The sequence below is a fragment of the Trichomonas vaginalis genome, chromosome IV, assembly GCF_026262505.1.
Source record: "Trichomonas vaginalis G3 chromosome IV, whole genome shotgun sequence".
Classification (NCBI taxonomy): domain Eukaryota; phylum Parabasalia; order Trichomonadida; family Trichomonadidae; genus Trichomonas; species Trichomonas vaginalis.
The window spans coordinates 28,081,327-28,107,366 of NC_067206.1; the positions used below are offsets into that span (position 1 = coordinate 28,081,327).

At 32.6% G+C, this 26,040-nt stretch overlaps 14 protein-coding genes and 3 pseudogenes across 17 annotated transcripts, besides 8 other annotated features; 8 read left to right on the plus strand and 9 right to left on the minus strand.

Moving 5' to 3' along the window:
* The first annotated feature begins 344 nt into the window (after positions 1-344).
* Positions 345-418: a mobile genetic element.
* Positions 419-748: 330 nt separating this feature from the next.
* Positions 749-1,009: a mobile genetic element.
* A 331-nt stretch (positions 1,010-1,340) lies between these two features.
* Positions 1,341-1,550: a mobile genetic element.
* A 2,012-nt stretch (positions 1,551-3,562) lies between these two features.
* TVAGG3_0182300 (protein of unknown function, DUF4106 family) lies at positions 3,563-5,614 on the plus strand (the record flags this gene model as incomplete). The annotated part of the gene is made up of 1 exon (XM_051225657.1): positions 3,563-5,614. A coding segment is annotated over one exon (2,052 nt), but the record flags the coding sequence as incomplete, so codon positions are not given.
* A 300-nt stretch (positions 5,615-5,914) lies between these two features.
* Positions 5,915-26,040: part of a mobile genetic element that runs on past the window's edge.
* On the plus strand, positions 6,401-6,958 carry TVAGG3_0182320 (annotated as a pseudogene). Its single transcript has one exon. A coding segment is annotated over exon 1 (558 nt).
* TVAGG3_0182330 (uncharacterized protein) lies at positions 6,991-7,383 on the plus strand (the record flags this gene model as incomplete). Its single annotated transcript, XM_051225658.1, has 1 exon — positions 6,991-7,383. One exon carries the CDS (start codon positions 6,991-6,993, stop codon positions 7,381-7,383), a length of 393 nt encoding a protein of 130 aa, XP_051110644.1.
* On the minus strand, positions 8,489-8,908 carry TVAGG3_0182340 (uncharacterized protein; the record flags this gene model as incomplete). Its single annotated transcript, XM_051225659.1, has 1 exon — positions 8,489-8,908. One exon carries the CDS (start codon positions 8,906-8,908, stop codon positions 8,489-8,491), a length of 420 nt encoding a protein of 139 aa, XP_051110645.1.
* Positions 8,972-9,429, plus strand: TVAGG3_0182350 (protein of unknown function, DUF4106 family; the record flags this gene model as incomplete). The annotated part of the gene is made up of 1 exon (XM_051225660.1): positions 8,972-9,429. A coding segment is annotated over one exon (458 nt), but the record flags the coding sequence as incomplete, so codon positions are not given.
* Positions 10,083-10,562, plus strand: TVAGG3_0182360 (uncharacterized protein; the record flags this gene model as incomplete). Its single annotated transcript, XM_051225661.1, has 1 exon — positions 10,083-10,562. One exon carries the CDS (start codon positions 10,083-10,085, stop codon positions 10,560-10,562), a length of 480 nt encoding a protein of 159 aa, XP_051110647.1.
* TVAGG3_0182370 (uncharacterized protein) lies at positions 10,729-11,796 on the plus strand (the record flags this gene model as incomplete). The annotated part of the gene is made up of 1 exon (XM_051225662.1): positions 10,729-11,796. A coding segment is annotated over one exon (1,068 nt), but the record flags the coding sequence as incomplete, so codon positions are not given.
* Positions 11,862-13,494: a terminal%2Cinverted (terminal inverted repeat of MuDRx-1_TV_TvPhantom-3 transposon ID:TVAGG3_0182380).
* Positions 11,862-17,226: a mobile genetic element.
* Positions 15,595-17,170: a terminal%2Cinverted (terminal inverted repeat of MuDRx-1_TV_TvPhantom-3 transposon ID:TVAGG3_0182390).
* Positions 15,595-17,212: a mobile genetic element.
* Positions 17,171-17,656, plus strand: TVAGG3_0182400 (protein of unknown function, DUF4108 family; the record flags this gene model as incomplete). Its single annotated transcript, XM_001288859.1, has 1 exon — positions 17,171-17,656. The coding sequence occupies one exon, from the start codon at positions 17,171-17,173 to the stop codon at positions 17,654-17,656; it is 486 nt and encodes a 161-aa protein (XP_001288860.1).
* TVAGG3_0182410 (uncharacterized protein) lies at positions 17,673-18,008 on the minus strand (the record flags this gene model as incomplete). The annotated part of the gene is made up of 1 exon (XM_001288858.1): positions 17,673-18,008. A coding segment is annotated over one exon (336 nt), but the record flags the coding sequence as incomplete, so codon positions are not given.
* On the plus strand, positions 18,581-19,030 carry TVAGG3_0182420 (protein of unknown function, DUF4106 family; the record flags this gene model as incomplete). The annotated part of the gene is made up of 1 exon (XM_051225663.1): positions 18,581-19,030. The coding sequence occupies one exon, from the start codon at positions 18,581-18,583 to the stop codon at positions 19,028-19,030; it is 450 nt and encodes a 149-aa protein (XP_051110649.1).
* TVAGG3_0182430 (KilA, N-terminal/APSES-type HTH, DNA-binding family) lies at positions 19,495-20,034 on the minus strand (the record flags this gene model as incomplete). The annotated part of the gene is made up of 1 exon (XM_051225664.1): positions 19,495-20,034. One exon carries the CDS (start codon positions 20,032-20,034, stop codon positions 19,495-19,497), a length of 540 nt encoding a protein of 179 aa, XP_051110650.1.
* TVAGG3_0182440 (organellar and viral DNA polymerase type B) lies at positions 20,363-20,974 on the minus strand (the record flags this gene model as incomplete). Its single annotated transcript, XM_051225665.1, has 1 exon — positions 20,363-20,974. The coding sequence occupies one exon, from the start codon at positions 20,972-20,974 to the stop codon at positions 20,363-20,365; it is 612 nt and encodes a 203-aa protein (XP_051110651.1).
* TVAGG3_0182450 (organellar and viral DNA polymerase type B) lies at positions 21,419-22,315 on the minus strand (the record flags this gene model as incomplete). Its single annotated transcript, XM_051225666.1, has 1 exon — positions 21,419-22,315. One exon carries the CDS (start codon positions 22,313-22,315, stop codon positions 21,419-21,421), a length of 897 nt encoding a protein of 298 aa, XP_051110652.1.
* Positions 22,838-23,496, minus strand: TVAGG3_0182460 (annotated as a pseudogene). The gene has a single exon. A coding segment is annotated over exon 1 (659 nt).
* Positions 23,811-24,671, minus strand: TVAGG3_0182470 (uncharacterized protein; the record flags this gene model as incomplete). Its single annotated transcript, XM_051225667.1, has 1 exon — positions 23,811-24,671. The coding sequence occupies one exon, from the start codon at positions 24,669-24,671 to the stop codon at positions 23,811-23,813; it is 861 nt and encodes a 286-aa protein (XP_051110653.1).
* Positions 24,728-25,168, minus strand: TVAGG3_0182480 (uncharacterized protein; the record flags this gene model as incomplete). Its single annotated transcript, XM_051225668.1, has 1 exon — positions 24,728-25,168. The coding sequence occupies one exon, from the start codon at positions 25,166-25,168 to the stop codon at positions 24,728-24,730; it is 441 nt and encodes a 146-aa protein (XP_051110654.1).
* TVAGG3_0182490 lies at positions 25,183-26,030 on the minus strand (annotated as a pseudogene). The gene has a single exon. A coding segment is annotated over exon 1 (848 nt).

The following is a 26,040-nucleotide window of genomic DNA, read 5'->3' on the forward strand; positions in this document are numbered from 1 at the left end:
TAGCATTAGTATATAATAAATAGATATATTATTCATATTTTTGATTTTGAATTACGGAAAAAGTGAGTTCAGAACTTCCAATTATTATTTGATTAATTATGTTAAAAATACTATAAGGAATTAAAATACATAATGTTGAAATTTGAATTACGGAAAAAGTGGGTGTGAAAGTGAAGTGAAAAAGTAAGATATTTTTTGTTGAAATAATCATAGTTGTACAATTTTGAAACTATATGTAAAGCTATAAATTGAATAAATTCAAAAACAAAAATTGTTTATTCTTATTAATAAATTTATATTAATCAATATTTGAACAACCCGTAATTAAAATTGAATTCCTCTTAAAATTTAATTCATACGTTAATTTTTAATTTGCTCGGCGAATGCCGAGCTTCCCTACTTCTCTTGTCATTCCTTCAAAAACTCTAATTTCATCGCACTTACAAACATCATGATTTGATGTATTGTCGAGAAATCTTAGACTTGTTTGTCATTTGATGATAGCATTTGAAAGTCATCTCGAAAATCGATTAACAAGACAATTTCCCAAACATCTACATACAAGTAGATGATGGTAAACCCATTAGAGTTGTTTTGCTATGATTCCTCCAATCTTATGATGAGAAAAATCATATCAAAACAGCTCTAATCGAACATTCTACACAGCTTAGCATCCAGCTAGTTCCAAGTAATGCGATTACAACATCAACGGTCAAAGCCTTTCAGAGTCCTTTAATCATTTCTTCTCATCTCAATGTGAAGTGGCCCCAAACGAACTACAAGCTGACGTTACAACGCATTACAACCCGGTTAATACGAGCATATACATTAGAGCTGCTTTGTTATGATCTCCCTCATCAATTGATGAGAGATCTCATTATGAAGCAGCTCCAATCGAACTAAAAACCTACATACAAATGAGTGAAAACAAATTCATTAGAGTTGTTTTGCTTTGATTTCTCTCATCAGAAGATGAGAGATACCAGAACAAAACAACTCTAATCAAACTTTCTACACAACTCAGCACAGTATCAATGCAAAGTAATGCGTCTGTATCGTTAACAAGCAAAGTTGTTTCGGGTCCTTCCATTTTGGAAGAATTCGGAACAACTTTGCGAATTGATAATGTAAACCCATATACATGAAAGCGTGCATGCATAAAGACAGGTATTGTCAGCAATGACTACCTGCCCAGCTATGAGTGATCAGAGAATTACCATCTCAGGCTTTTTGAGAACGTTTCAGCCAGGACCCTCGTATGTTGACTGTGAGAAAGGCATCCTTTAACTGAAATAGATGCTTTTCCAACAATCAAATTCGAAGATCTTCGACGTTGTTGTAAAAAGAGAAGGAGAAGGAAAGAAGAGGAAGGAGAGGAAGAAGGAAAGGAAAAGAAGAAGAAAAAAGAAAAAAAAGAATGACATATTAAATATAATGCGCAGTTAATAGTGCCGAGGCGGCGGAGCCGCCGAGGCGCGATTTTTTTGACCCTATATTACCGCACGGCAATGTTTTTCTCGATTTTGTACAGCCCTATAATTTCTATATATTTATGAAATAAAATGGTGGCATTATTGATGATTTTTAGAAATTTGATATTTGAAATTGAATCATTTGATATTTTTGCCCAAGGATTTATGTTTTTTGTGATGTTGTGTATTAGGTTATAGCGAAACTAGAGATACTCAATGTAAACTCTTTTTAAAATAACGTACAATTGCCAAGGCAATTTTGGTTTTGGCAATTGTACGTTATTTTTTTTTCGCAGTGATTTGAGTGAATTGCCAAACCTTAAGGGTTCGCTGCAACGATAGGTTTACATGGTGTCACTTTTTTGTTTTTTTTTCATTCGGAGCCTATTTTGGTACTGAGTTATCTATAAAAAATTGGTAAAATTTAACTTGTGTTTAAATGGCTTTATTAATGTAGACAAATATGATGGTGATGCAAAATGCACTGAATCTAAACACTATTTGAGAAATGTAAGTTATATCTTGACTTTTTAAACAGAAACTATATTAATTTATGTGTTGTATAAGATATATAATCAACCGAAATATAATAATTCCCTTGCAATCCATACAATGTTGTTTATTAAAGATAATTTTTATCAATTTGAAAAGTTTTTTATGAAAACCAATTTTAATTCAGCTGCAACCCCTATGAGATCTCGTAAGAAAAAATATATATAATAACAGGATCATTGTATATCAAAATAAGATTATTAACTTTTTTTTATTTGTTTATTTGAATTATAACTATTTATTTCTCTATACCTTTGAAATTATTTCGGAGAGCCGAAATTGTTTCCCAAATGCTTATCTTCCAAATTACAATATGAAATTCCTTCTTATTAGCTGATAATATGGTTCAAGCAGCTTGCCAAAGCCATAATATTAAGATATAACCTTAGAACAAAACATTTCATCATAGACTTCATGAATGTTTTATTGAAATAATCAACTTATATATTCAAAATATGAGTTTCTGAAAACATATAAATGAAAAAAGATTTATTAATTAATGACAATCTTATTTTATAATAAATCAACCTTTCGACGATTATTAATTATTTTGAAGTCAAACCCAATATTTTCCTTTCTAATGTCATCCATAACAATTGTCAATATTTTGTTTACGTATATTTTAGAATTTTGGTCGCTTAAAATCATTTTTCAAAAATCGTTTTTGAAAATAAAAAAAAATCGAAAAAATGGTTAAAAAACTAAACTCTGTCAATTTTACATATCTCACTTTCATACTTTGCATTATATTAAAATATGTTATGATAAAAGTAATTATTAAATCAGAATTTAAAAATATAGAACAGAAGTGTTCAAAAAGTGGATTTTTAAAAAAGACGATGACGATTAAATGTTGTAAACTATTTAAAAATTGAATACTCTGTATCGTTGCAGCGAACCCTTAAACTTTCTTGGCAATTGTACGTTATTGAGAATTGCCCAATTGCCATAAGCTTCAAGAAAGCTGAAACAATGACACTGAAACATATTTAACTACACGTAAAATCAAATCAGACTCATTTATTAAAAATGCAATATATTTATACTTATTGTTTCGTTTAGTCATCATAAATTTAAGACTAAATTCTTTCTCACATCTGAGATGGCCTTCTTACATGAATTATTATGTAAATTTTTGATTATTTTGGAATAATATTAATAATTTGAACTGTTTTGTGGAGTTCTTTTGTGAATATGATACATTTGTTGAACTAATATTCAATTCTCAATAAGATAATGCATTTCTGTTATTATATTTCGAATAATTTTTTAAAATAATTTTTTAACTGCTCACAAAATATAGCAGAGGACTCTCATCAAAATGAACAGAGTGTGATTTTTTTTTCACATAGAAATTAAAATACAATATAATTAAAAATAAAATGAAGAAAAAGGAGAAAAAAAATAGGTCCTAAAACCAGATACTAATAACTATGATATATGTATCTTAAAAAAAAAAGGTATTGGGGCTTCCAGGGCTGCGCCCCTCTAGCCCCTGAAGATGTTTAGTATAAAACCGCTTTTTAACTTCACTTAAAATGCCACGTAAGCTACGTAAGAATATACGTAAGAGGAAGAGAGCATTGAAACATCCAATAGTAAGACTAACACCACAACAACAGTTGCAACAACAAATGCTGAATGACCCCACTATGTTGCAACAAATGTCAAGCAATCCTATGCTTTTAAACCGAGTTGTTGGTGCACAGAGTGGAGGTTTAAGAGCGGCACTTTTAGCGAAAATGGCAGGCTATGGTGGAGCTGCAGACGGAACAGCCTATAACCCTCAAAGTCAAATGAATTTGAGTTCACTCAAAAATCAAATAGCAGATGTCAAAAAGTCAAACATAGACATACAGAAGCAAATAGGTGAAAACGAAAAGAAACTAGAATATGACAGACACACAAAGAAACTCAATGAGTTAAACGTAGAGAAAAAGAAGAAAGAAGAACAACTGAAAGAACTAAGTACAGAGGAATATGCGAAAAAAGTGTCAGAAAAAGCAGCAGAAGTAGCAAAAATGGAACAAGATGTCATAAATTTGAAAAACCATACTACTCAATATAAAGTACTGAAAGATGAAGAGATAAAACAAAAAGCCCTGAAGACATATATGGATAGCGATGAGTATAAAAAAGAAGTTGAAGCAAATGTAAAGGCAGAAAAACTTTTACAGTTGCAAAACCAAACCGTACAGTATGAAAACTTAGCACAAGAAAGTAAAAATAACGACGCAGCCATGCAAAAGGCAATGAAAAGCGCAGAATATATAAAAGCTAACAATGACTGGTTAGATGCCCAAGCCAACGCTAAAGCAGCCCAACTTATAGGGTCAATAAGGACAAAAATACAAGCGGATGAAGACAGTTCAAATGAAGCTTTAACAAATGCTGACTTTAAGAACGCCTTCGAAGCTCTTCATAGTAAGGTGAAACAAGTGAACGATTTCTCATCTGGAAAGAAACTGAAGTCTGAAGGTTTTGACAAAGAGTTAAAAGAAGTAGCACAAAATATGACGAAAATAACAGATGCAGCAACGAGACAGGCAGTTCAAAGTGCCTATGACGCCGTTAGAGCAACTGTTGTGAAAAGTCAAGAAAAAGAGTTACAACAGACCAAAACAGACCTAGTAAATGCTTTCTTAAGAACGAAAAGTCAGGTAGGACATTACGCTGCAGATGGAACATATGTGCCAGCTGGTGGAACTTATATACCAGCTGTTGGAATTTATATACCACCAAACCCTCCAAGAGAAGCACCTGCACCAGGACTACCTAAAACATTTACATCGTCACATGGACATAGACACAGGCATGCACCAAAACCAACACAACAACCAACACAACAACCAACACAACAACCAGCACAACAACCACCTCCACAACCAGCACAACAACCAACAGTTCAAAACCCTGCACAACAACCACCTCCACAACCAGCACAACAACCACCTCCACAACCAGCACAGCAACCAACAGTTCAAAACCCTGCACAACAACAACCACAAACAGAGCAAGGACATAAAAGAAGTAGAGAACAAGGAAACCAAGAATTCTTAAAAAGGCTTAAGGAAGACTATGGTTACCCAGATAGTATTGACTTTAGTGACAGATATAAAGAAGCTATTAGAAAGTTCAAGGGAGGAAATACTGACCCGAACCTATTTAGCTTTATGGTTCAGCACCAAATGGGATATAATTTCAAACCTGGAAAATACAAGCTCGCTAAGGGATATGATTTAATAGCATATCATCCAAATGACATGACTGAATTTACTCCGAGATATTTGATGTCAGAGCTAAATGACAATTCAACTCCCGTCATGAAACGCGTAAAAAATAGAGACGGAACGAAAGAAGAAAGGTTTATGAGTCCGGATGACTTAGAAAGGGAAGTTGTTAAAAACGGTCTCGGAATATATGAAATGCCAGCAGATGAGGTACAAGAAACTCCACAGGAAGAAGTTCAGATACAACCAGACATGGATGAAATAGCTCAGCAACAAAAGCTAGAAGAGCCTGAAGGAAACGAACAAGTCACTCCTTTGGAAACTAACTTCACAGAACTAGATGAAGATTTGGAACAGCCGAAAAATCTTGACCCTCAACAAGAGTATGCGGAGAATATGGAATATTTCCAAGAGTCTAAAAAAAATTCGGCTGACATAGTAGAAGAATATCGAAAAATGTTCGCCGACATACAAAAGACTCCAACACCAGATGAAAATATTCAGCATAGAATGGAAGTACTGAAAGAAAATGTACACAAATACAACAACCCTTTTTACTTACGAGCATTTAACGTTCAATCTTCGGATGAACTCGGTGAAAATAAAAGGTTAAATTTCAAGAAAACATATAGAAATGAAACATTGTTTAAAGTTCATTCAGAACCTAACCAAGATGGAAACAAACCTACTTTTGTTTCTGCAGACGATGGAACTACAATGAGATGGGGTCATAAAGCTAACCCGGATAGGTGGTTCATAAACTTACAACCTCAATTCCAAGAAGTTGTAGACGCAATGGAAGTCAATGGTGAACCAGATATAGCTGGTATTTTCAGCGCGGCTTTAATGCCATTGAAAGATATGAAACATGCAGATATTTTGGACCAGTATGAAATGAACATGGCTGATGGAAATATAACACCTGACGTTCTAGAACATTTATCTCAAAGAACTACACAGAACCATAGAGATGGTATATTTGGTGAAGAGTTTAGAAAGAAAGTTAGGGAGAGCGAAGGAAGAGAACCTATTGTACATGACCTTGCAAACGAAAGTTTACAAAATGTCATAAAAACTTACTTTGCAGACAATGAACTGAGAAGGGATGAATATTTAAGAAAACTCAAATGGACAGTACCAAATGAAATGTTAGTATTGAAAAACATGTTCCTTGACAAAATAAAACCAACTACAGAAATAAATGACGCAAGACTGAAAGATTGGGTAAAAGCTTTCCCATTCACAAAAGATATAGTTGGTAACATGGAAAGAAAACCAGAATGGCTACAAAAACATATATTTGGAAACGAGCTTATTCCATATGGACAGGCACTGTTTGAAGAGCTTGAACCGGAAACTCAGGACAGAGTCATGCAAACAATACGCAAAGACTCAAATACAAACTATGACAAACTCTTTCTAGGATATAGGTTACCTGAGATGGGCGACCAGAGCCAAAGGCAAAAAGGACATGGGAAATTTACAACATACTAGGTGAACATGAGACAAAGATGCAACAACTTGAAGCAGAGGGCAAGTTACCAAAAGCGACACCAAAGAAGAAGAAGAGTAGAACAAAGTGAAAGTAGTGAAGAAGTAACTTCATCTAGTGAAAGTAGTGGCAATGAAGGAAAAAGAAGAGTTAAAAACTCAGTCAGGAAGAAAGTAAAGCTTGGTCCACGTGGGTTCTATTATGACATATAAATCCAACTATTCTATATTTTTACCCATATGAAATGTACGCCGCTCAGAATATAACGCCAACAGTTTTGGATGCCATGAATGGAAATGTTTCCGAATGGTATAACGAATGCGACAATGCCATTAGAAGGTCAGAAATAGTTCCTGGAACTTACGAATATACAACTGCTGTTTCTTATGGAAACGTAGGTGAGTTTGGAGAAGGTTCTTCAACAACAGTAGATATTGCTTGCGACAGGTTTCATATAATTTCTATTGACAACTCTTTCTTATACGTGGAACAAGACATTGAAATAAAACCTTCTGCCAAGTTGTCTGACAAGAAAGGTTGCAATGGAATTTTCTATGTCGGATACCAATATGCTCCAGAAGTTTTCATGGGATATAAGATATATTCTAACTCTGACTTAGTTCAAACAGTAACATGAGCAAACTATGAATGGTTCGCTTTGAGAAACTCAGTACAACCACAAGCTAGAGAACAAACAGACCAATATGCAACTATTGAGAAAATAAGAAGACTTGACCCTAACGTTCCAGGAGTTTATGTTAACCTTTCTGGTTCAGATGGAACTGCTGCCACTAAAGTAAAACTGAAACTTAGAGTTCCTTTGTCATCTTTCCTCATCTTCAGGTTTTTAAGATACTTGCCAAACTGGGCAGGAAAAATTTCTATCGAACTTACTCCAAGCAAAAATAACTTAGTCATTGCACCAACACAAGACCCATTCAGCATTGCTGTAGCTGGAACTGGTGGAGCCAAGTTCTGTGACTTTTGCAAAGACAAAGTTGACTTAGACTTTGGTTTCTCAAACCTCAACACTGAAGTAAACTATTATTTCAATGCTGCTGGAACTGCTTGGGACCCAGTTAAGTTCACATGCGAAAAGTTTGAATGCAAGAGAATAGAAAGCAGACTTGCCGTTTATATGTTGGACCCAGATATTTCAAATGCTTTAGCTGCCAAATATATTGCAGTTCCACTTATGTTCCCTATACACCAAATATCTGTCAAAGACTTTGCAGGTGAAGTTGGAAACCAAAGTGCTGACCCAGGTGCAAGAACAGATATTGCTTTAACAACTGCAATGAAACATGCAGATACTATGTTTGTACTGTTCAGACGAACTATAAATGACTATTCTTGTTTCTACAACCCCGGTATTAAATATCATATAAACATAGATGGCAAATACTATCCAAGAGAAGAATATTCCACAGTTGAGGATATGAGGTCATACAACTTGACATTAGATGCTATGAACTTTAACAACAACTTCACAACAACCATTAACCCTGAAATGCAAAGTTCTATTATGCCATATGTGAAAGTATGGACTCATACAGGAGGTCAAAAAACTCAATATACAAATGGAGACCGTTCAAACTTTTGGCTTGGCATTCCATTTGCTGACTCAGAAGACTTTATGGGTGGTATTTCAACTGTTGGTACAGTTCAAATACAATATACTGGTGACAGAGACGGTCCAGATGAATTGAAAGCAAAGAAGTTTACAAAACCAATAGCACTTTTCACGGAAGATGCTCTTTTGAAGATTCGTTCGATGAAACCTGCTGGGGCTCCTCAGATTGGTATAACGACAGCTTCCATCGAGCAGATTTTGGCAGCAGGTCAGTAAGTTGTTCTTGAACTGACTTCTCTCCGTCAAATATTGACAGTACGCCAGTTTTGACATAGTATTGTATTAAAAACTTACCTTTAGAAATATCGGTCAGTTTTGTTGTTATATTTTTGTCAACGTCAAGAACTTTCACCATCTCGGTTATACCAACTTTCTTTGCTTTATGAAAATATTTTGGTTCAGCAAAGACTGCTATTCTATAACATTTTCCATTGTTTGTATAAAGAACTATTCTATCAATGAACTTGTATTGTTTGTGTGTGTAAACTTTGTTTTGCTTCAATTCGAAGAGATACTCAAATACGTCCATCTTTTTATTCTAAGTAAAATGTCATTTCCGAAAAATAGAAGCGTAAGTGTTTCAAAAGGTTTAATGGCGATGGCAGACGTGAAGTTAAATTCACCAACTCAAACAAACAGTCAAAGTGTTGTTGTCAATGTCAAAGACAGAGATGTTGAAGTGGGGAAACCATACGAAGACGAAGATGGTATAACAATAGTTCCTGTAAAAGAACAACCAACATATCCTGAAGTTAGCAGAGACTTAAGTTCTGTTGCAGATATTCGAAACGACTACCAACAACTTAAAGACAAACTTAAAACTCAGGAGAAGATCTGTCAAGCTTTAGGTCTAATGTTAAACTTGGTCGAACACAACCCTGTAAAAGTGAACTCATATGTCATCGCACCTCATGAAGTTTTGAAAGAACTATTGAAACTTTTGACAGAGGCAGACGATATAAACATCAAAGAAATAGAACCCGACATTGCTTGCTGTGGTGTTTCATATAATGTCATTGACAAGATATACGTTATGAAAGGAGGTGAAACGTTGAACTTAAAATATAGTTTCCCAGACGTCATAAAAATATTTGACGACCACAACATTTCATTAAAATTTGTTTGCTAAGTAAAAATGTCAAAACTTCTTGAAAGATGTTTGAAGAAAAACAATATAGACTTTATTTCATGTAAAGGACTTTACACACTTTTGAACGATATGAAAGACCCTGTTTTGTTTGTTCGTGTAGACAAAGGAAAGTTCTATGTCTTTACAAAATATTTGAACTTCTTAGACAGAGAACTTCAAGAAACGCCATGTGAAAGTTTAGATGAAGTTCTTCTCCACTTTCAGAAAAACTTTTAAATATATGTAAATGGCAGAAGACATAGTGGTTTATACTATTACGACTAAAAACCCTGAGTCATATAATTCTATAACAACAAACTTACAAAGTCCTCAAGGACGATATTGTAAACTGACCTTAAACACGATGACGACTAAAGCCTGTTTTGCTCTTTTGACACCAGAAGATTTTATTGTTGTGAATGGTAAAAAATACTCCTTTGAAGATACTTACTCAGATATACCACCAACAGGTTTTGTTGACTTATTTAATACTTTAAGGACGGATGTAACATGTGCTGCAACTAGAGCAGGTTTCATTATGTTTGGATGTCCGACTGAGTTTAGTATAAACGATATGAGCTATAATACAAAACTTATATCTGGTTTTTACTACCAACAGTTTCCTATAACAGGAAAAGGTGTCATACAAGGTCTATCTGTTCCATTGACTTTAAGTACACCTATTTTATATATTGTTTCAAACTTAGGTTCAAAGTGCTATTCGAATGTCGACAGAAACTACTATGACCAAAAGATACTCATGCGTATAAACAACACTTTCTCTGCTGGTTTGCCTATTGTTCATTCGAATGCAGAGTTTTCAGCTTTAGTGAACTCAAACACTTTAGCAAACATAAACTTAACCTTAGTTGACGCAAACTTTGTTCCTGTAAAACTTTTATGTCCTATGTATTTGTCAATGACGGCAGAAAGTTTCGAATTGGAAGATGCAACTGGTGAAAGTATTGTACTACAAGAACAACTTCAACAACAAATAGCTCAAGAACAACAAATAGCTCAAGAACAACAAATGCAACAAATAGCTCAAGAATAAAAAAAATATTTTTTTTATTTTTATAAAAATGTACAGAATAGACGTTTCAGATTTTTATGACTTCCAAGCGTTCAGAAATATGTGTCCATTTCGAGACTATAACAAAGCAGTCGAGAATTTGAAACGTTTAGTCATTTATGTCGACTCTGCCCCAGAATGTTATGTCATGAAAGAATGGGATGTAGTCTTTAACAAACCTAAAGCGACAATAGTTTCAGAACAAGAATGTAAACAGAAACTTAAGAAAATAAAAGTCGTACAAGTTGGTATGAAGATGTTAGATGCTTGGGATATCTTATTGTCAAAGTTAGAAGATTTTTCAGTTCGTGGTATAAAGTTCTATACACCATCTCCAAACTTCTATTCTATCTTCACTGGATATAAATACGAACAAGTAGAATGGAAAGAAAATGTTATAGAAGCTTGGTTAGACTATGTCAAAGAAATTATATGCAATGGAAACGAAAGAATCTATGAGTATATCTTATGTTGGTTTGCAAACATCTTACAACATCCAAGTGCTAAAAATGAAACTGCTCTCATCATAATTGGAAAACAAGGAACAGGTAAGAACACTTTCTTTACAGATATCTTATGCAAACTGTTAGAGGGCTATTCGAACCCGAATATGACAAACTTAGAAAACATCTGCGGTAAATTTAACTCTTCAATAGAGAATATGAAACTTATAGTATGTAACGAACTTCAAAGTATAGATACAACAAAAGTTTTGAACTCAGATGCTTTGAAGAGTCTTATAACAGACAAAGTTGGAGTTGTTGAAAGAAAATATAAAGACCAAAGAGTTTGTGAAAATGTTGCAAACTTCGTCATGGTTTCAAACAATGCCGTTCCGATGAAGTTAGAAAGTTCTGACAGAAGATATGTAGTTGTCAGAACGTCAGATTCTCATATGCAAGATACAGAATATTTTGACGACTTAGCAGAAACTTTGACATCTGACTTTTACAACCACTTGTTCTCATATTTCATGACATTAGATATTTCTAAGTTCAATCCAAGACAAATTCCACATACCGAAGAGAGACAAACATTGTTAGAAGCAAACAAGAGTGTTTATGAACTGTTCATAGATGAAACTGACTTTGAGTGTTTAGATGAAAGGTCATTGTACGATTCGTATAAACAGTATTGTCAAGAGTATGGTTATATGACAGCGTCTAAACGAACATTCTTGGCAAATGTCAAAAGTCTTTTAGACGTACAGAATGGTGTATATACAAAGAAAAATTTTTCTGAGTAAATTTTAAAAAAAATATTTTTTTATCCGATAGAAAAGAGAAAAAAACATAGCACACATTTGCACACATTTTGACACTTTTTCTGACAAGCATCATTCAAATTTGAAGAAAAACCTCTAAATTTCATTCAAATTTCTGTCAAAATGTGTGCAAAATTGAAATAGGCACACATTTTGACATACGATTATTTATATACGTTATTTTAATGGTTTCAGAGAAATCTTCGTTACACATTATTGAAGATTACTCAATATTTAAGTGAATGACTCACTACCACCTGTTTAGAAAAATGGTAGCATAAAATCCAAATGTCACATATATTATTTCTTATTTCATACAAATAAACTTACAATTATAACCTCAACTTGTTTGCAAAGCAGAAACTCAATATAAGCAATCGATCAGTAGTGTATTTAAAAGTCGAATTTAAATTTAAAAATTTATAATCTTATTTCGGAACCAAATAGTATAAATTTAGGACAAAAAGCTACGTGGTGTTGATAACAACTATTAAAATTCAAATATTACTACCATGAACAATACAATGGCTCATATTGATAATTGATAAACGTGCATATAAATTGCATATATCATCAATGTCATTAAGTAAAATACATGTATATAAATAGATTAGAAATATTTTTCGGTTAGAATTAAAATCTATGTAATAAAAAATAAGTTATAAAAATAAATACCGAATTTTTATTTGTAATATAAACTGCTACAATATGCTAGTGTATACAAATGTATTTGTCGTATTGATTTGAAAGATCTTCAACATGGTTCAGATCTAAATTTGAAACTCGTAAAATAAAGCGAATCTTTATTTATAATATAAACTGCTACAATATGCTAGTGTGTACAAATGTATTTGTCGTATTGATTTGAAAGATCTTCAACATGGTTCAGATCTAAATTTGAAACTCGTAAAATAAAGCGAATCTTTATTTATAATATAAACTGCTACAATATGCTAGTGTGTACAAATGTATTTGTCGTATTGATTTGAAAGATCTTCAACATGGTTCAGATCTAAATTTGAAACTCGTAAAATAAAGCGAATCTTTATTTATAATATAAACTGCTACAATATGCTAGTGTGTACAAATGTGTTTGTACAAATGTATAACTCTTTGTCAATTGTTATGGCACCTTATAACTTAAAAATCATTTTCATTAACAAATATAAAAAGTGACAATTAATATTTTCATTAAATGCATATTTAATTATCAAAACAATGTCGATTTAGCTTGAATGTTCATTATAAATGTGTAAGTTTAGGAAAACAAAAAATAATTAATTCTCGCAAAGAAACTTATTTTAAAAGAACCTAAACAAAAGTTCATATAATAATAAATCTAAAAATAGATATTAATTTAAACGAAGATAATGAGAGAATGGGGATGTTGTAAAACAATGAGACTTAATGATCAAATAATTAAAATAATAAAATTAATTAAAGGAAAGCTAAAATAGTTTAATGAATTTTTATAGATTGATTACACAATCAATGTTTCTGTGTCAATGTACATCAATCAACATTGTTTCATTGAATTTTGTCTTTCACCAAGAAGATTCAAGAACAAAGTTTTGTAGTTTCAATAGATTGATTACACAATCAATGTTTCTGTGTCAATGTACATCAATCAACATTGTTTCATTGAATTTTGTCTTTCACCAAGAAGATTCAAGAACAAAGTTTTGTAGTTTCAATAGATTGATTACACAATCAATGTTTCTGTGTCAATGTACATCAATCAACATTGTTTCATTGAATTTTGTCTTTCACCAAGAAGATTCAAGAACAAAGTTTTGTAGTTTCAATAGATTGATTACACAATCAATGTTTCTGTGTCAATGTACATCAATCAACATTGTTTCATTGAATTTTGTCTTTCACCAAGAAGATTCAAGAACAAAGTTTTGTAGTTTCAATAGATTGATTACACAATCAATGTTTCTGTGTCAATGTACATCAATCAACATTGTTTCATTGAATTTTGTCTTTCACCAAGAAGATTCAAGAACAAGTTTTCCTCTTTTTCTTTTTTAAATGATTAAAATATTACCTTGCTTCAACTTTACACGTTTTCGTTTACTAAAATTATCTTTTACCTTCACTTATCTTATCATACCCAATTATTCATTTAATTCTATATTTTTCTGACCAAAAATCCTCTCAAATCTCCCTTCTTCTTTCAAAAATTCTATGAGTTTATTCAAATTTCCTTTAAATCTTTGCTAGTCCTTCTATGATTCATTCTAAAATTTTTGAAAAAAATTTAAAATTTGCTAAATATATTCTTTATTACTTTGCACTATTTTCCAATTGAAAAATCGTCGATTTTAATCAAATGTAAGATCATAATAATAAAAATTATGAAACTTACCGTGTTTATTAGTAAATTTCAATATGAAGTTGTTATACAAACAGCTGGGACTTTAAATTGAGAAATTGCATAATTCCATCTACAAATTTTGGTCTAGACAATAATCATTGATAAATTATAATATATGTATTATGTGTATTTACATTGCATATATAACAATTTCAATTTCTATATTAAATTGTTATTTGATATCAGCTATATTTGTTCAGGTAAAATGAAGTGTAAAAATATAACTCATGAATTACATATATATATATTATTTTTATTATTAAAATCAAATTCAGATTTATAAATTAAGGTTATTCATTTTTGATATGGTTATCACGCTCAAATATGGAAATAAAATTAAAAAAAGTCAATACTCCTCAAAAAATACATTGTCTATCATTATATCTATATGCTTCCAAAGTATTTCATCTTAAACTAAAGACTTTTATATTACAAAAAGATTCAAAGAAGATACAATTGTTTAATTATGTTAAACATTATTCAGATATGACAATTGAAATAAAAGAGTCAAAAAAGCCTCTAAACTATTTGACAATCCAATAATTTCTTCAACTAAACTATCAAATTTGGAGGATTTAATAAAATGTGGATATGATATGGATATTTCACAAATTGCATTGTTTTCAGCCAGAAATGACATTGATACTGCTATGAAAATACTGAACATGGATTCAATCGAAGAATATGGATATGAACTTAATTGCTTATTAAAACAAGTAAGAGAATTTAGAAGAAGTGATATAAAAGGTCAAATGATTGCAATAAGGACAGATAGCAATGGTAAAAAATACACAGAAGTATTAGCAGAAGGGATTTTTAAAGCAGATAGCGATGTTGATTGATGTACATTGACACAGAAACATTGATTGTGTAATCAATCTATTGAAACTACAAAACTTTGTTCTTGAATCTTCTTGGTGAAAGACAAAATTCAATGAAACAATGTTAATTGATGTACATTGACACAGAAACATTGATTGTGTAATCAATCTATTGAAACTACAAAACTTTGTTCTTGAATCTTCTTGGTGAAAGACAAAATTCAATGAAACAATGTTGATTGATGTACATTGACACAGAAACATTGATTGTGTAATCAATCTATTGAAACTACAAAACTTTGTTCTTGAATCTTCTTGGTGAAAGACAAAATTCAATGAAACAATGTTGATTGATGTACATTGACACAGAAACATTGATTGTGTAATCAATCTATTGAAACTACAAAACTTTGTTCTTGAATCTTCTTGGTGAAAGACAAAATTCAATGAAACAATGTTGATTGATGTACATTGACACAGAAACATTGATTGTGTAATCAATCTATTGAAACTACAAAACTTTGTTCTTGAATCTTCTTGGTGAAAGACAAAATTCAATGAAACAATGTTAATTGATGTACATTGAACAGAAACATTGATTGTGTAATCAATCTATTGAAACTACAAAACTTTGTTCTTGAATCTTCTTGGTGAAAGACAAAATTCAATGAAACAATGTTGATTGATGTACATTGACACAGAAACATTGATTGTGTAATCAATCTATAAAAATTCATTAAACTATTTTAGCTTTCCTTTAATTAATTTTATTATTTTAATTATTTGATCATTAAGTCTCATTGTTTTACAACATCCCCATTCTCTCATTATCTTCGTTTAAATTAATATCTATTTTTAGATTTATTATTATATGAACTTTTGTTTAGGTTCTTTTAAAATAAGTTTCTTTGCGAGAATTAATTATTTTTTGTTTTCCTAAACTTACACATTTATAATGAACATTCAAGCTAAATCGACATTGTTTTGATAATTAAATATGCATTTAATGAAAATATTAATTGTCACTTTTTATATTTGTTAATGAAAATGATTTTTAAGTTATAAGGTGCCATAACAATTGACAAAGAGTTATACATTTGTACAAACACATTTGTACACACTAGCATATTGTAGCAGTTTATATTATAAATAAAGATTCGCTTTATTTTACGAGTTTCAAATTTAGATCTGAACCATGTTGAAGATCTTTCAAATCAATACGACAAATACATTTGTACACACTAGCATATTGTAGCAGTTTATATTATAAATAAAGATTCGCTTTATTTTACGAGTTTCAAATTTAGATCTGAACCATGTTGAAGATCTTTCAAATCAATACGACAAATACATTTGTACACACTAGCATATTGTAGCAGTTTATATTATAAATAAAGATTCGCTTTATTTTACGAGTTTCAAATTTAGATCTGAACCATGTTGAAGATCTTTCAAATCAATATGACAAATACATTTGTATACACTAGCATATTGTTGCAGTTTATATTACAAATAAAAATTCGGTATTTATTTTTATAACTTATTTTTTATTACATAGATTTTAATTCTAACCGAAAAATATTTCTAATCTATTTATATACATGTATTTTACTTAATGACATTGATGATATATGCAATTTATATGCACGTTTATCAATTATCAATATGAGCCATTGTATTGTTCATGGTAGTAATATTTGAATTTTAATAGTTGTTATCAACACCACGTAGCTTTTTGTCCTAAATTTATACTATTTGGTTCCGAAATAAGATTATAAATTTTTAAATTTAAATTCGACTTTTAAATACACTACTGATCGATTGCTTATATTGAGTTTCTGCTTTGCAAACAAGTTGAGGTTATAATTGTAAGTTTATTTGTATGAAATAAGAAATAATATATGTGACATTTGGATTTTATGCTACCATTTTTCTAAACAGGTGGTAGTGAGTCATTCACTTAAATATTGAGTAATCTTCAATAATGTGTAACGAAGATTTCTCTGAAACCATTAAAATAACGTATATAAATAATCGTATGTCAAAATGTGTGCCTATTTCAATTTTGCACACATTTTGACAGAAATTTGAATGAAATTTAGAGGTTTTTCTTCAAATTTGAATGATGCTTGTCAGAAAAAGTGTCAAAATGTGTGCAAATGTGTGCATTTTATCCATCTCGATAGAAAAGATGACGAAATTCATCTCAGTAAACAAGTACATGTCAGGACTTAAAGAAGAACTAGACCCATTCACATATTTGAATGTTTACTTCTACCATTTTGAAAAGTCTACATTTGACAAAGTTTGGAACATCGAACCAGTTAAGTTTGCTATTGTGACTAAAAATGGTGCGAAATTTGAAGACTTAGACATAGAAGGTTTGTTAACAGTCAAAGAAAGTTTTGACAGAAGGTTTTCAAACCTTAAAGAAGGCAAAGCATACAAACTTGTTATACCTTATGAACCAAAGAAAGCAGACGACTATGAATATTATGAGTCTAAGATAGTTGAAGTTCAAGGTAAATTGGGTAAAAAGATTTTAGAGTCTAAGCCGGTGTTTGCTCCTAAAGAGGAAGAGAACATTGACATTGACCCAGAAATGTTCTAAAAATAAAATTTTATTTTTACATGTCATATCTCCCCTTCTCTGGCTCTGGTTCTTTCTTCTCTTCTTCTACTTTCTTTTCTTTCTTTTCTCTCTTCTTCTTCTCTGGTGGAGTTATGTCAAACTTCTCAGAACCATATTTTTGTAAAAGTTCTTTGTCCTTTAATAGCTCTTCTATTCTGTTTTCTATTTCATCTTCAAGAACAGCGCATGTGTCTTCTTTGCATTCTAAGAAGTTTTGTTGGACTTCATCTCTCCAAGAGGCGTCATCTCTGTCAACAAGTCTGTCATTGACAAATTTTAAGACTTCTCTGCTTAATGTTTTATGGTTCTTGTCATATTCCCAGAAACAGAACTTTAGAACAAATTCACCTTTCTTGTTTACACTATGTAAGATTTTATGGTCGACAGATGTTTTGCTGTCGAAAAGCTTGTCTCGAATATAGATAGCGAAATCGCTAGACATTTCCTAAAAGATAAAAATTTTAATTTTTCTAAAAATATGTTAGAAAAAAGTTTGCTGACATTGACAAAAAATTTGAGAATGTTTTAAATAAGAACAAGAGGAAGTTGGAAAATGCTCAGATAAAACCCATACATGACAAGTTCTTATTTGCTCAGAATGGTATAACAGGTCTAATCGCACCACCTGGGTCGGGTAAGACTTTCACTTATCTTAAAATGGCTGCACAACAACAAGAACTAGATGAGAAGAACCCATTCTATGAGTTAGTTGTCATTTGTAGTACTTCTGGTCAATTTGACCAAACCGTCAATTCGTTCAAAGATATTATAAAGAAGTCTAAGTTAGTATGTATAAAAGACTCTGAGTTGTTAGATTGGATAAAGAAGTACCAAAGAAGAGTTTTGAAGTACAATGCTATAAATGAGTATGTCAATTCTAAGTTTAAAGACCCAAATGAGGAAATGCAGAGAATATTAGAGAAGAAACACTTCAGAAACAAACAGAAAGAGATTGAGTACCTTTCGAAGAAATTGCAATCTTACGATTGGAAGACTTACCCTCACAGATGTCTTCTTATCTTAGATGATTTCGCCTCTCATCCTTTGTTAAAGAACAGAGAACAAGACATGTGTCGAATTCTTAAGAAGCTCAGACACTTTAACATCTCAGTTGTCATTTGTGTACAGACAGCCAAGAGTTTAAGTAAGGATGTAAAGAGAATACTTACTGACATTGTACTTTTCCCCGGATTGTCCGAAGACGATTTCATGGAACTTATGAAAGAGTCCATGGCAGGTAAGTTTGACAGACATGAACTATGGGAGAAGTACAAAGTCATACAAGACCCTCATACTTCTTTCAGAATTCATATCTACGCAAACAAAGTTCAAATTGTAAAAAGTCAAGCGTAAAAATGTAAGTGTTTGAGTCTTAGTCTGTTGTGGTGCTGGGGCTGTCGGTTCTTCTGGCTTTGGAAGACATTCAGGAAGAGTTCTTCCAGTTGTCCGTTTGTGTCCTGTCGGAAGGAAGAGTTCTTCCAGTTGTCAAGAAATTTTTTTCCTGTCGGAAAGAAAAACTTTTCTTGTCGGAAGGAAAAACTTTTTCTGAAGGTCGGCCAAAAAGTTCTCAATTTTCGAAAATTTGAATGGTTTACGGACGGACAACAGAAAAAATTTTTCCTGTCGGAAAGAAAAACTTTTCCTGTCGGAAGGAAGGACTCGGAATGCCAGAAGGAAAAACTTTTTCTGTCGGATGGAAGGACTCGGAATGCCAGATGGAAGGACTCGGAATGCCAGAAGGACTCGGACAAGACAATTTACCTTATAGAGCTACCTGAGCCATCTTTGGTGTCAAGCTTGAAAAATAAATGGTTCATTTACTCTTCCTCTTTGAAGTTATCGAAATACTCTGTTATCTTTTCCTTCAGTAGCGGCAAATCTTCTTTGAATGTAAGTATTGTACAACCTTTCATATCATAGTGTGTTTGAGGTAACGTATCTTGAACTATCTGTTTAACATCTTCATTCGGTGTCATTGAAATCGGTAAGTTTTCGCGATAGAACCAATTTCTGTCAGATTTGTAAATCTTAGCTAAGTCGTAAAAGCTTTTGTTGTTTCTTCTGACTAAATGCAACATAACCATATCTCTGTCTTCTTCATTTTCCATCTCTTCAGTGTAAATCATATACTTATAGTTCTTTTCCTTTCCTTTTGGTACCGAACGTGGTATTCTTTTCTGTATGTTTTTGTCTTCTTTCATCATATCTTCTCTCTGCTTTGTACAAAGTTCGTCAAGAAGTTTACAAACATACCATGAATAGCGAGGTGAAGCCCACATTGCTATTGAACTAACTAGGAACTTATGAACATATATACCTTTTAGATATGATGGTAAGTTTTGTCTGTCTTGGTACAATCTTTTAAGTTCTACATGTTCAAACTCACTGAGGAGTTCATGAGTGCTATTTAATTCAAACCAGTCTTGTGGTTTCTTAGTATCTGGAGCAAAACATGCTGTCAAAATACTTTGCATTTGGTACATGTCATCTTTGACCGAACGAATGAGACGGAGTTGTTTGTTAAACTGAACCCACTCGTATTCTTCATCTATGGCTTCATGAACGATAGCAGTTGTTGTGTTCTCTGTTGTTGTCATATCTGTCTTTACATACAAAATAAAAAATAAAATAAAAATAAAATTAGCGTTATTTTCTATCTTGTATAAAAGACCAAAAATAAACGCTTTACATGTATTTTTCAGCAACTTCGTCAAATAATTTTATAGCTTTGTCGATCTCATCTACTTCAAACGTTTCTTTACCTTTCGTGGGAGCACCATACATTTTCTCAAACTTTTCAAGTAGTTCTGTTTCAGCAGCTCTCATATCGTTAACGAACACAACCTTAACTCTATTGACTATAGAGTCATATCTTTGAGTTATATTAAATGTTCTTCCTATCTTATATCTCTTTGTATTGAAGTCCTTCGGTTTCTGAACGATGTAAAGTAAGCCTTCACAGCAACGTTCCGTATCGAATGAACCATATGTTATGAAATTATATCCAACAACTGGGTCTAACCATAACAAAACTATTGGTATAAGACTTTTGTCGATGAGATATGCTGTAGTTCCATAGAATCTTACCGATATCATAAGCTCAGGATTTCTTGTCAAAATTTTCTGAGTAGAAGCAATTCTAACCCAGTCGCTTGCTCTCTTTCCAGATGGAGATATAATGTCTGACAAAGAATATTTGTTGTATTTCTTTGAGTATCTTACGTTTAAATCACCTATTCTAACCACTTTGGTGTCATTGTCTATCTTTTTAACTGTTTCAAACTCAGTGTTTGTCATTTCCTGTTCTTACATACAAAATAAAAAAATAAAAAAAAATAAAACTAACGTTGTTTTTTTATTTTGTATAAAAGATATGATTTCATAGAGTTTTTTTGACGAAGTGTCAAAGTTCACTTGGTAAAAAAAATACAGTTATATCATGAAATTTGGTCATTTTTTCACGATTTCATAGAGTTTTTTTACGAAGTGTAAAAGTTCTCTTCGTCAAAAAAATACAGTTATATCATGAAATTTGGTCATTTTTTTCAGCAAAAATATATTTTAGGTGGAACCAGGTCCCTCGGTCCCTCGGTCCCTCGGTCAACTAACATCTTTTTGAAAACGGTGACAACATGACATTTTGACAACAGTCCAGGAAATAAACTTCATCGTATATGTTTTGTTAAGATTTCTTCGTCAATGAGCGTAAATCAGACAAAAATATATTTCTACCATAACTATTTACAAGCGTTTTACATGGTATATGTTGTGATGGTTCATGACTTTAAACAGTTTTGTAGCTTCTATTTCTTCACGAAGGATATCAAAAGTTTTAACGATACCGAAAGTTTCTTTATATTTCTTCTTGACGTCAGATAGAAGGAAATCGTCAGCAGTTGGATAGTTTTTGTTCAGAAATGTCAACATGTCCATTTTATCTTCTGCTGGTTTCTCTGCTTCTTTCTTTAAGTCAGCATAGTCGTTTCGCATACGTTCTATCTCTTTGACGGAGTAGTTATATTTCCTCATTGCTGCTTTACATTTTGAACATTGTGGGTTCATTTTAGCATTGTACATTGAAACCTTACCTGCAAGTATGACTAAGGCGTAAATGGTTTTCTTTAACTCAAAGGCTGCTGGTTTTATTTGTTGGTTCCATACTTTACCTCTTCTATCTTTATCTCTTATCTGCAAGACACATTTTGCAACTAACGAAACAAAGTTGTCGTAGGTCTTAAATTCTTCAGATTTATATATGTCAATGAAATATACCATATCGCAGTCTTTGTGGTTGCAATGAAATCCAAGAAACTCATAGTTTACCTTACGTATGAACTTCTTGGTTTCTACTGAGTCAGTTGGTTTCACTTCTATTTCATCGAATTCTGGAATAGTAAGCTTTTGTTGTTGTATTTCAGGAAGTTTAGGTAGATGTTCCACCAGGTCCTGCATTTCATAAAGATACTGTTCATTTGTTTCATCTTTTGCACTACAGTTTAAATCTCCTTGGAGAAGTTCTTGCTTTATCTTCTGGATTTCTGTTTCGAAAGTATATGAAGAAGGAATGAAGCTTTTCATCTCTACTAACATTGAAGTTGGGTTCATGACTAACGAGTTTGGTGAAGTTGTTGCTGACATGTTCTTACAATAAAAATAAAAAAATATTTTTTTAAAAAAAAACTAAAATATATTTTTGTCTGATTTACGCTCATGTTTGACAAAACATATACGATGAAGTCTATTTCCTGTGTTGTTGTCAAAATGTCATGTTGTCACCATTTTCAAAAAGATGTTAGTTGACCGAGGGACCTGGTTCCACCTAAAATATATTTTTGTGCTATGTTTTCAGCACAAAACAAGCATTTTGTGAAGAATATACCACCCGCCGGAATTCCGGCAGGTGCTTTTTATACAAAACATTTACGATGAAGTCTCAACAAAACAAGCATTTTGTGAAGAATATACCACCCGCCGGAATTCCGGCGGTTGCTTTTTATACAAAACATATACGATGAAGTCTATCTCCTGTGTTGTTGTCTAAATGTCATGTTGTCACACTTTTTCAGAGAAGTTTAAATTACCTGGTGACCTGGTGACACCTAAAAACCATCTAACCTAAAATATATTTTTGCCGAATTCAATAAAAATAAAATGGTTCATTTACTCACAATATTTTTGTACAAAACGACCCCAAACTTTTAACCTCTCTTCTGCAGCTTCTAATGAAACTTTAGCGAGTTCATATTCTCTAAATTCTCTCTTTAAATCTTCTTGTTCCCATTGGTCTAGTTCGTATGGAGAATCTCTATAACCAGAACATATCTCATGTTCATGTTCTATTTGTTTTAAACGCATTTTTCTAACTTCTTGTTCGAACAAAGGTTTAGCATTCTCTGCTGTATCTTCAAGTTCTTCTTTTAATTTCTCATGAACTTTCTTGTCTATGGAGTCCAGAATTTTTCCAACTGCTATGCAATATTTTGGAGAAGCCCACATTGCTATATAGTTTACAAGTCTTGGGTCTACATACGTTCCTCTAACCTGTTTGATTTCATCGGGAATTCCTGCATTAACATTGTATAAAAAGCACCCGCCGGAATTCCGGCGGGTGGTATATTCTTCACAAAATGCCTTAAAATACTCTTCCCAGGACTTATTTTCCAACAACTTTCTAAAGTCTTTCCTAAACTGCTGACACATATTTGTTGCATTTATATAACATCCTTGTCTCTACGTAAGACTTCAATACCGTTGTAAGTGCCTTTTGTGAATGTTTCGCCATTAGATTTGTTCGTGAACGTTTTTGCTTCGACTGTCATTTCAGTTCTTACAATAAAAATAAAAAATATTTTTTGGTGGGACGTCGGACATTCGTTTGTGGCTTAACCGTCGGACATTGTCTTGAAACAGTACAAGACTAGTTCTGAGATCTCACCTAAAATATATTTTTGGGTCATTTACGCTCATTACGAAGAAGAAGTTTTGACAAAACATTTACGATGAAGTTTATTTCCTGTGTTGTTGTCTAAATGTCATGTTGTCACACTTTTTCAGAGAAGTTAAAATGACCTGGGGACCTGGGGACCGAGGGACCTGGTTCCACCTAAAAACCATCTACCCTAAAATATATTTTTCAATACTTTTTCAGCACTTTTCCGTAGTTGTATATGAAAGACAATTCGAGATAAAAGTCATAGTACAATGGAATAATATGCTGCACACCGTTTGTTGTGAACCAGACTTGAAAGTCAGAGAAACTGTTACTAGGTGGTTCGTAGAATTTAGAAGCAAAGTCATAAAAGTCCTTACCGATACACAGAAAACTGTTGTTGCTTGAACTGAAACTTGCATGACACATGACATTTTGAGGGTCAAACACGTTTCTATAAACTGTCAAATCTGCTGGTGGAAGTATAAATTTAAATGGACCATCTGGTGGTAATGGTTCGTTCTGGTTTAGTAACCGAAGAAATTGTGCCCAAGAACGTCTGTCCACCCCCCAATATAAAAACTCTGTATCTCTTGGAGGGTTAATTTCAATCTTTTGAAATGAAACTGTGGAGTTCATCTTGTCGTATTCTAGCTTCAGATAGTATGTTCCATTTAGTAAAGAGTGGTATTTTTCTTGAAATTCCCAGTAGTATTTGTTTATTTGAGTTTGAAAGTCATTTAGAGTTTTTTCAAGACTTTCGTCTGAACGAATTGTAAAGATTTTCATTTCATCAAATTTTTCTATTAGACCATCAGAACCTTTATACTGACCATGAAAATATACTGCGAACATAAACGCGTTAGTTCTATTTGAAAACAAAACTCTTCTAAATCCTATTGCCTTTGCATCTGAAGGACTTTGAAGCCAACGAATTGGATAGTCAAACCTGTAAGCTCCGGATGAAATTTCTTCATCTGATATAGTCCTACCAGCATTTGTAAAGATATAGTCTAACGGTTTTGTATCTGCTACTTTTGTTCTTTGTTTTTCAACCTGAAGCATTTAATATATGTAAAAATATACTGTTTTAAAAACGTTTTAAAATGGTATGCAATTTTTTATTTCATGCAATGTTTTATTTCTGTGCCGTCTTCAAGTATTCCCCAGTACTTACGTTTGGAGAGGACATGAACTTCGGAAAATACCTTATCTAGCTTAAAAAAGCCCATCTTTTCACCGACCATTCCCATTTCAATGAGTTTGTTATAGCCTTCTTCGTTCGTCATGAGTGCATCGATGTTCTCATAGTAAACCTTCACTTTGGATTTAACTTCCGAGAAGAATTTGTTGTAGTTGTCAAGGACTGCCTTTGCGAACTGAGGATAAGACCAATGTTCGACAATAGGTTTTAATGTGGTTACTAAGCCACTTTGACCTTCGGTGAACTCGTACTTCAAAACAAAAGGAGAAAACCTTTCAACAAAGTTGTCGACCTTCTCATAGTGTTTACTCTTCATCTTTTGAGGTTTTTTAATGGAATATCCCCATGTCGAATTCATAAGCAATTTGAGTGTCATTGCAAGTTTGGGGTTTGACTTTTCCTAATATCATACATTTGTTGTATGACTTTTCCAACTGTATAGTTCCTTCCCGGGAACTCACCATTTTCGTTTGGAATTCCAGTCGGGATATATTGGACAAACCTCATGTACGCAGCGTTAAGGTCGACATAGTATATCTTTTCGTTTGAGTCGAACTTGTCGCATCCAATCGGTCCAGTTCGTGGAAATTCAAGTGAGTCTCTTATCTTTTGAGAAACCTCGCCTGTTATCTCATAAACATCGTCAAAGCAACCTGTTTCATATAAAACCTTCTGACCTAACTCTGATGCTCTCCAATACAATTTGACGTCGATTGGATTTCTCAATGGAAGTTTGTTTATAGCATCTTGAAGTTCTTGCAACCTCATTGGAAGTTCTTCTGGTTCAGGTTGGTATCCGAACAATCCAACTCCTTTTGGAACTGTGTACTTCTTTGTGCTATAACTTTGTCTGGAACAACTTTTGGTCTTACCAACAATGAAAAGTTTGTTTCGTCTTTTGGTACAAAAGTTTCTGTCAGCTTGTCATCTGGAATTGGTTCCAACAAGCCTTTCTCGAAAAGAATGTTAACAGCTCTGACAATGTTGCACTTACCTTTTCCGAACAATGGGTTTGTAAGACTTTCGTTCAACATGAAGTGGTTGTGGATGAGTACAATCTTCAACCATGGTAAGTCTTTGTCAACAACATAGTCGTCATGTGAAGAACCTTTCTCAGTCGGAATGTTGACTCGGATATTGACATTTGCCAACGGTGCAATTTTTGTCAATTGCCCTCTAAGAATGTACCTTGTTTTCACACATGACTCAAGATACTTCATTTTCTCTTCT